This window comes from Hetaerina americana, unplaced genomic scaffold (assembly GCF_022747635.1).
Source record: "Hetaerina americana unplaced genomic scaffold, ioHetAmer1.1.p SCAF_20, whole genome shotgun sequence".
In the NCBI taxonomy this organism is placed as follows: domain Eukaryota; kingdom Metazoa; phylum Arthropoda; class Insecta; order Odonata; family Calopterygidae; genus Hetaerina; species Hetaerina americana.
In genome coordinates, this window is record NW_027286764.1 from 1,485,713 (window position 1) to 1,495,000 (window position 9,288).

Here is a 9,288-nt window from a genome sequence, read left to right on the forward strand (position 1 = left end):
GAAGGTGGGTAGATCTTAAGAATGGGTTAGAAAGAGCAGAAAAAGAAATGACAGTTATTGAAAAAAAACAGGAGAATTACAAAGCCTGGGAAATACAAGATATATGTATGATTAAGAAGATAGACAAAAGAAGAAAATGGAATAAGGTGACATGGAAATTAGGAGGAGAATTTACGGAGAGCAAAACCAAGGCAAGAGACTATTTTGGCCTGGGAAATGGAGGATAGATTGATTCAAGGATGCATAGAAATTTCAGATAAAATAAACAGGGTTTGGCAGTTACAGCTGGACAAAATTCAATTTGAAATTCCCACTGTTTTATACCACATGTGGAGGTTGCCATTGACGCTGTAATAAGCTTGACGTATGTGCTGAAGTCATAACCTTAAAATGGTTGTAACGCTGAGACAAATGCTTAGTATAACTGAAGAGCTGCAATTAATGAAATTGTATGCGCTGGTTGTTTGGCAACAAAATTTATTCGGTTCTTTGGGTACCCAAGATTGATGGCATATGATGCCGTCGCAAAGTATAATGAGTTAGAAAAGTTCGACAACAGTTTTGCAACATAAGTAAGGAAAACTCGCTCAAAGGAGCACATTGTCAGGATGTCCAACATCATCCAATAGACTCAAGAGCTCATTTTTGAGGATCCAGGACAACTGATCAGAAAATAATCATCGGTCAGCGGAGTGAGTGAAAAGGCTGGGTTGAATCGTCAAGGAGGACCTCCGCAACAAGTCTTACACCATTAAAATAAGACAGATGCTTTCCAAACCCACCAGGGCAGAGAAAATTGAACATTGTAACCTGCTTTTGTATTCCTTAAAAAACAATGCTGCTGGATGAATCAAATTTCTGGCAAATGTTCATGTGCTAGGAGTTGTGTCCAGTGAGGTTGATTTCATGCCATTTGACTTCTTTAATAAGGGGGAAAATATCAACAAAGAAGTTTATTTGCATGTTCTGACAAATGTAGTGAAGTTGGGGATGAATGCTGTCTGGAAATCACACGTTTTCCAGCAGGAAGGTGCACCAACCCATACGAGGAGTCATTTGGTGACCAATTGGTTGCCGGACAACATTGATAAAGTTTTGGTCTGAATAATTCTGGCCTCCCAACAGCTCAGATCTAAATCCGTTGGACTACTATGTGTGCGGTGTGGTTGAAAGGATCACCTAAAAGTCCAGACATTCAAACGTTGCATCACGGAGAGCCATTATCGAAACAACATTTGCCAATATGGACTTGGTTCATTTAAACAGGCCTGCCAATGCTTCAGACCGAGAATGGAGGCCGTCAATCATGCAAATACAATGAGTTAATTTGTTGTCCATGTTTATACAAACGATTTAGTTAAAAATTTTGTAAACATATTCAGCTTTGTAACAACTAATGTTCGGAAAAATCATTTAACTTGTCCAGTTTTTTGCATCACAACCAGTAAAAGTGATGCATGAGAAGGTAAGATAATTCTCAGGAAGTTAGAAGGGAGGAACTATACTTTTGATAAAAGATACGACAAGGAAGCTATTAATAGGGCCAGAAGAGATCAGGATATGGAAGGGAGTAGAGAGAAGAGTTTTAGGATATTAAGATGGCCAGTTCCAAAAACAAAACAGAACATGGTGCATATGAGGATAATTTTAGGCCTAGAATATCATAGATATTGAAACAGAAGAAATACTAAGAAAGGTGAAATCAGACAGGGCAGTAAGGATAGATAATATCCCTGCAAAATTACAAATAGTTAAAGGAAAAATAGAAGATAATGATTCTTTGAAATTATACACAGTATTTATGAAGAAGAAATTTAGGCAGCAGGAGTAATATTAACTAACTATTACCATTATAATTATTATCAATTACCATAATGACTGGTGGCATAACACCCCTTACCAAAACTCATCTAGGTGGCTTGTAGATTTAGCTGTCTTCACCATAAATTAACTTTCTTTCAGTTTGAAAATTGTTGAGTGAAAAAATTTACAGCGGCATAACAAATTTATGACTCAATTTCAAAAAAATAAATAAACCAGGGTCTTGTTAGGAATGTCTTTCATAGTTCACTGGCTTAGGAAAAGTTTGCCTTGCTCATTGGGGGCTTGAACTAGGGTGATGACATTTACCTTCATGGAAATTGTAGTGGTGATGAACATCTAGGCTCCAACCTCCTATATCAGAGACATCTACATCAAAGCCACGCATTAACGCAGTCCTTGGCTCCCAAATGATTGTGTCACAGCCCTCATACTCATAACCAATTGATATCCGAGCAGTGGCGACACCATACACCTGAAAATTAGATAGAATGAAATACTTTTTTGCCATTGACTCATTAAAAGCCTCATTAATTTTCTTCAGTACTTCATACAAATCTTAAATGTAAATACAGAATGTACTTTTCTGAAATGATATAAAAATAATAATTCCAAACTCATTTTTCATGCACTAAAGCATATTACAGTGATATAGACACAGTAACTGTAACAGGAGAAAATATATCAAATGAAATACAACCCACACCTTACACAAAAATACTTATCAATTATAAAAAATATAAGAAAAGCCATTTTTTAAATTTTTGTGCAATATTTACACAGAACTAATAATCAGCATCATTAGAACTCCACAAATAAAACATGATCATACTGCAGGGATCTTGATTCCTTATGACTTGCATAGCATCATTCAAATTGAAATTTAAAAGCAGAAAAAACCCTAACTAAAGGTTATTATTTGGGAATCAATGGTTTAAAAATTTGGTTATGATCATTGATGCACATGGGTCGAAACACATTATTACTGGGAAAACGTTCATTCTTTCACCTTAGAGAGGTAGACTGACAATAGATATCACATCAGTCAAAAGTTTTACCTATTTATCTATATTTACTTTTACACATTCAAATTATGCATCAATATAGCTATGCTATTTCATATAAAAGCCATACTTTATCTTTATGAACATTTTTGAAATGCTATTGCACTTTCTGAGGTACTCAAATTGAATATCGATACTTAGGACGCTCACCTTCTGCTTGTACACATTCCTCTTGTTCCACGCAAAGGTGTACTCAAGGCCAGGGTCTGCTTCAAAGGACTTCTCAAATACAGAGCCTTCAATCTCCACACGGAGGTGAACGAGGGAGAGAGACTTGGGAAAGGGGAAGGAGGGGGAGGGTGAAGGTGTGAGGCGCATGAGAAGAGTTGCTAGGTAACCAGGGGCTTGGCTGCTGTGGTACAGGAGGTGCAGGGAGGACCCTGGGATGCTGATGCTCTCCTGGAGAATCTGAAGAGGAATTGCAGAGTGTTCAACCACTTATCCCCCTGGCGATTTAAGAATTAACAGAAGATTTACCAGCCCAGCAATGGCCCATTTTTCCAACCAAATTTTTGGGAATATTGAAGCTGGTTTCATAATGTAACCTCTGTCCTCCTGTCTTTGATACTAATAGTTAAATAAAATCAAATGCTTTCAATGACCTACATTCTTCTATGAAGGAACCTGTGTTATGAGAACATTTAAATGAAAATTGTGACTTAATTTTTTGACTCAATATTTATTTTACACTGAATAGTTTCTGTTGAAGATCAGGAGAATCTTAAAGGCACTCATCAATGGCAGAACTATATGGTCATGTTAAATAACATTTAAGCAGAAACAATGAAATGCTTATTATTTCAATTTGAAGAAGTTCCTCAATGTTTCCTAAAATACAATTAACCTTTAACAATGAGACATTACCAATAAATGCACCTATTGGTGATTAAGTCCATTGTATTTCTAAACAAATGTGTTAGATTTAGAAAATACACCATATTTGCTGGCATACAAGACATTTTCCCTCATAATACAACTGAAATATAGGGTGTGTCGTATGTGCTGCTCATCAAAGGAATGAATTGAAATTTGTCTCTAAAACTTTTGATTTATACAAATATTCCATTGCATTTTGTCTTCTAGCAAATTAATGGTTTTCTTTAAATTGTTATGATTTAATTTAATTAATCTTTATGATTTAATCGTTATGTTAAACATGTCAGTTTTTTCCAAAGAAAGTGTGAATTATTTGGTATCAAAGATAGATGCCGATGAGAACAGACTAAGAGATCAAAGAGGAAGCAGTAAGTGATTTTCAAAAACTAGCAAATACCAATGAAGAAGAACAGGTCTTTCAGACTGCAAATTGAACGGCAACCTCAATTAAAAGGTGGATGGTGAATTCCATAACAAACTTCCCCATACTGCAAGATAGTCTAGCTATAATAGGTACAAAAATGTACAATGCAACAATTTCAGAGAGTAAAAGTCATTTGCCATACCCGGGATACAAACCTGGATCAGGGCAAATGATTTTTACATTCTGAAATCGTTGCATTGTGATACATTTTAGCGGATGACTCCGTCAAAAGTTACTACTCTGGTATCTCCCACAATTTCTTTAGGAATTTACAGAATTTACAATAACGTAATTGAGGATTGATTGATTTTAAATCCCATATATTCTTCAAGTGGATATTTGGAACTGGACTTCTCAAGAGTGAAATTATAATACATGTGTATTTCTTCATCATGGTAATGAATGTATGTATTTATATGTTTCACTCTTGATGGCATCTATAGTGGCAAGTGCAGCTCTTTGATAAACAAAGATTATTATTGTTATTGCATTTTTCCAAAGGAGAATAGCCAAGGGGAGTGAGATGATTACGTGGGTCATTCTAGAGAAAGGAAAACCCTGGAACATTTGCAGAGGTAATTCTTGTTCTTGAAAATGAAGAAAAGGGGTGAAGAAATACGTTGTAACATGCATCAAGTGCATTTACCATAAGAGAACAGGAGGAAAAATGGAGAAGGTTCTGCATACCCACAAGTGAGCAACTATACCACTCCTAGAGTCCACCTTTGGGATCATTTCTGAGGAGTAAACGGAGCATATTGGCCTATGAAAACAATTTCACTAGGTTTATCCTATTCCGACAAGAATATGTAAACAGTATGAGAAGGTCTTAGTAAAATTATCACTATGTTTGGGTGTCCTGAATGTTTTATAACAGATAGACAAACAACGTTCACAGTAAAGGATTTCCAAGACCTTTTTGAGAAGGATCAAATGATGCATATTAAAAATACTAAAGCAATGCCCTGAGTAAATGGACAAGTGGAACCATCAAATTCTACAATTGCTCACGCTATGCCTACAATTCATGAACACCTTAGAAGGTGTGAGTGACTGGAATGTCCAAGACAAGAATATCCAGTTTGCAATTAATTCATTGGTGAATAAGACCACTAGTTAGAGTGCCCGTGAACTGTTATTTTAATTTGCTTTGTTCTACGTCCTCCACAGTGTTTGCCCCACACAACCAATGTACTTGCTTTTGCTTTAATGCCACATTCTATGGCATTAGAATAGAGAAATATAATTCTTTATGGAATTTTATTTAAAAACCAGCCCTCGCCTGCAAAACAACACTCCATCTTCCAGGTGCTGTATAAAGCAAGTGATTTTAGTAACCTGCTACCATTGGGCTTAAGCATTAGATAAACTGAAGTGAATCTGTTGTTTGCGTTCAACAAAGTAATTTAGTCATGTCCCAACGGAGGGAAGATTCATTGAAAAGGTGCATTAGAATTCTCTAAAGGAATTAATACATTTTTTTGGTTGAATAAATAGAGAAATACCACTATTCGGATACTGGTTAATTACTTTGATTTTATATTCAAAATAGAATAATATTTTCATTTAATTTCTTTACTCTGTAGCAAAGAAAATAAAACTGGTCATTCACTTTTCATAATTCTTAACTCACTTCTGCTTGGTCTTTTATTATCCTAAATAAATTTGACTTGGACAAAATTATATATATGCAAATTGTACATTTTTTACAATAAATTTAACATGGACTATAACCCCACCCTCCCCAAGGATTATGACTGTGACAAGGTGGAAGGGCCTGTGTGTTCCATGGACTGCTAGACTGGTGGAGACAATGATAATTGCTCCTGGTAGTGTCACCCATGTCAGATATGTTGATAGTTAGGAGCCAGACGAAAGGTAGCTTTCATAGCATCTGTTACTCAATGAGAGGGCCTCAAAGGCATCTATTATTCACATTATAAACAATGTTTAAAAGAAGGAAGTTAGAAACCACCTCAATTATCATTCCATGATAAATATGCAGCCATGAAAATAATCATTACGAATCATCCAAAACCCACCATAATAGAAGTGAAATACTTAAAATGAAAATGAAATGTAACACTCAGCTTGGTCTACTTAATGAATATCAATATTATTGTGAAATACTGCTGGCCATATACCTCATTTCTCCACCAGTTCCAATTTTTCATTATACTCCTCTTCAATAAATATTCCACAACTCAAATTTAGGAAATCCTGCCCTTTGCCTATCACAAGAGGAAAATTTGCATAAGAACATTGGTTTTATGGACAATATAGGCCAATTACTACTACCTTGATCAAAAAGTTCCCGGAATAACCACCGTGTGGCGCTCCCATCGTTCCGATTTGAGTTCTGTTTTTTTGTTAAATTGGTACATCTGTTGTTGATATTCCCTTTAAATCTTAGTGTCATAACTTGACATTTGCAAAAGTTACGTAGCCAAGAGTACATCTATCTCTGTGTGTGTTGGCGATTTTTTACAATTTCAGAAATGGATTTAAATTTGCAACAACGAACTTGTATTAAATTTTGCGTAAAAAACGGATTTAGTGGCGCACGGACGTTGGAAATGTTGGAAAAGTGTTTCGGCAACGATTCTCTAAAAAAAACGGTCGTTTACCAGTGGCACGAGCGGTTCAGAAGTGGTCGTGAGTCAATCGAAGATGATGAACGCAGTGGCAGACCATCGACATCGAAAGTCGGTGAAAAAATTGATAAAGTAAAAGAAATGTTGGTCAATAACCGCAAATTAACCATCAGAGAAATAGCGGAGGACTTGAACATTGCCTATGGATCCGCCCAAGACATTGTGGTTAATGATTTGGGTTTCCGTCGTGTAGCAGCAAAGTTGGTTCCAAAAGACCTCAATTTCATGCAAAAAAGAGACCGTGTTGACGTCGCAAAAGACATGATTTGCGAGGCTGAATCCGATCCCACATTCATCAAAAGGATCATTACTGGAGACGAGACGTGGGTTTATGAGTACGACACGCAATCCAGACATCAGGCAAGTGAATGGCGTTCACCAAATGAGCCGAGACCAAAAAAACCACGTCGTTTTCAGTCAAAAAAGAAGGCAATGCTGACGGTTTTCATGGATTACAACGGTGTAGTGCATCATGAATTTTTGCCAGAAGGCCAGACAGTAAACAAAGAGTATTATTTGGGCGTTATGAGACGTTTGCGTGAAGCAATTCGCCGAAAGAGACCAGAAATGTGGGCAGAAAACTCGTGGATTTTGCACCATGATAACGCACCGTCGCACAGTGCTATCATTATTCGTAATTTTTTGACGAAAAATGCAACAAATACCATCCAACAGCCACCGAATTCACCTGATTTGGCTCCCTGTGACTTCTTTCTGTTCAATCGAGTTAAAAAACCATTACTGGGAACGCGTTTTAGCAGACGAGAGGAAGTAATGGAAAAATCGCAGGAAGCACTGATGGACATACCGAAAACCGAATATAAAAAATGTTTCGAGGATTGGATCAAGCGCTGGCATAAGTGTGTTGCAGTCGATGGGGATTACTTTGAAGGGGACAATATAGATTTAGATGAATAAACTTGTATTTTTAATTTTCTGAATAAATTCCGGGAAATTTTTGATCAAGGTAGTATAGCTAAACTAACATGTAAATATTGAAAATATGTGAATACTTTATCCACTATTCCATTAAAACCCAATTCTTTTAAATGGATACCACCCTGTTTAGTAATGTTGCCAACCTTGACTTCTCTCCTCACCTGGGTCACACCAATGGGAAGTGCGAATGCCTTGTTTAATTGCACTTTTGAATACTCTCTGGCTCTTTACCCGTCCTCTCTTCTCCTCAAGGATAAATATGCAAATGTACCTCATGAGGCAGCACATATCAAACGAGGAACAATCAAGTACGGCCTCCTCATTGGCACACCTCTGTGCAATGTCTTGATTAATAAGCTCTCTGCGGATTTGCAGCACCAGGTTCACTGATGAGGACCCATGCCACCCACACTAAGCTCAAAAAACTAATCCCAGGTTGCCCTCAATTGAAGAATCACCACACCAAAGGCACTTCTCACGGAGGACACGTTCCATTTACAACTAATTACCTGCGTTTCAGCAAAGACCAGATTCTCTCCTGGCGCCCCTCCCACTGCGTCTGGAAGCCACGTGCTGACCAGGATGGGGCGCATGTACTCCGTGTCATGAGCGGCACAGGGGCGGGAGTATCTTGAAAGGGGGGGTGGAGGGGGAGAGGGCTGGAGCAGTATTGGTGTCGCAGAGGTGGTTGGCGTGGTGATGCGCCGTGGACCGCTCTGCTCTCGGTACGGGTCCACTCCGCCCGCACTCCCACTCTGCGACCCCGCCCTTGGCATACCTCCAAGAGACATTTGGATGGGCGGGACAACCACAATCTGATTCCATGGCACAAACACGGTGCGTGTGAGGGGGAGGAAGGGACTGCGCTGGAACTGCAGGGTGACAGCACCACCCCCATTGACCAAAACATCAAACCTGCGAGGGAAAGAGAGGAATTGGGCGATTTGGGGCCATTTTCACACCTCCGCATTTCTTCATTCTCCCTCTCTCAAGAGAGAAAGCATTTTCAAATGAAACCTTGACTTTCTTAGCAAGCAGTTAATTAATTGAGTAAAAATAAGCTAAAAATTACCATGCATAGTTCCAGCATGAAATTGTCACAATGATTTTTTAGAGATCTCTCTATATTAAAACAACTAGGTCCCCTGAGGAGAATAGGTAACATTTCGTAATTATAGAGAGCAAACTATAAATATGAGATTAGAATGTATCCCACCGAAGTGAGAATAAATAATTTTTGGCATGATCTTATCATTCTTGATGATCCATTACTTGATATAGCTTCAGGTTCAAACATCCCACTGCATTCAGATGACACAGGTATGGGTAGTAAAATGAGAATTTAAATAGGCCATGAGACCCATTTACCGCTGTACCTGTCTACCTGTTTACACTGCTAATTTTCAATTTTTAATCAATAAATGCTGAGGAGATGCTAAGGGAAGAAATGGATTTGGGAATAAAATTGGGCTATGAGATGATTAAGTGAGCTAGGTTTGCAGGTGATATA

At 37.8% G+C, this 9,288-nt stretch overlaps 1 protein-coding gene across 1 annotated transcript in view; it reads right to left on the bottom strand.

The window, feature by feature from the left end:
• LOC139688561 (teneurin-a-like) overlaps positions 1–9,288 on the bottom strand; it is a 697,857-nt gene that overhangs the window by 44,904 nt on the left and 643,665 nt on the right. Inside the window, exons 14-16 of the mRNA XM_071586114.1 lie at positions 8,288–8,693; positions 3,036–3,293; positions 2,131–2,296 (exon numbers count right to left, since the gene is read on the bottom strand). Of these exons, the coding sequence (XP_071442215.1) occupies positions 2,131–2,296; positions 3,036–3,293; positions 8,288–8,693 (830 nt within the window). The remainder of the gene's footprint in view (positions 1–2,130; positions 2,297–3,035; positions 3,294–8,287; positions 8,694–9,288) is intronic.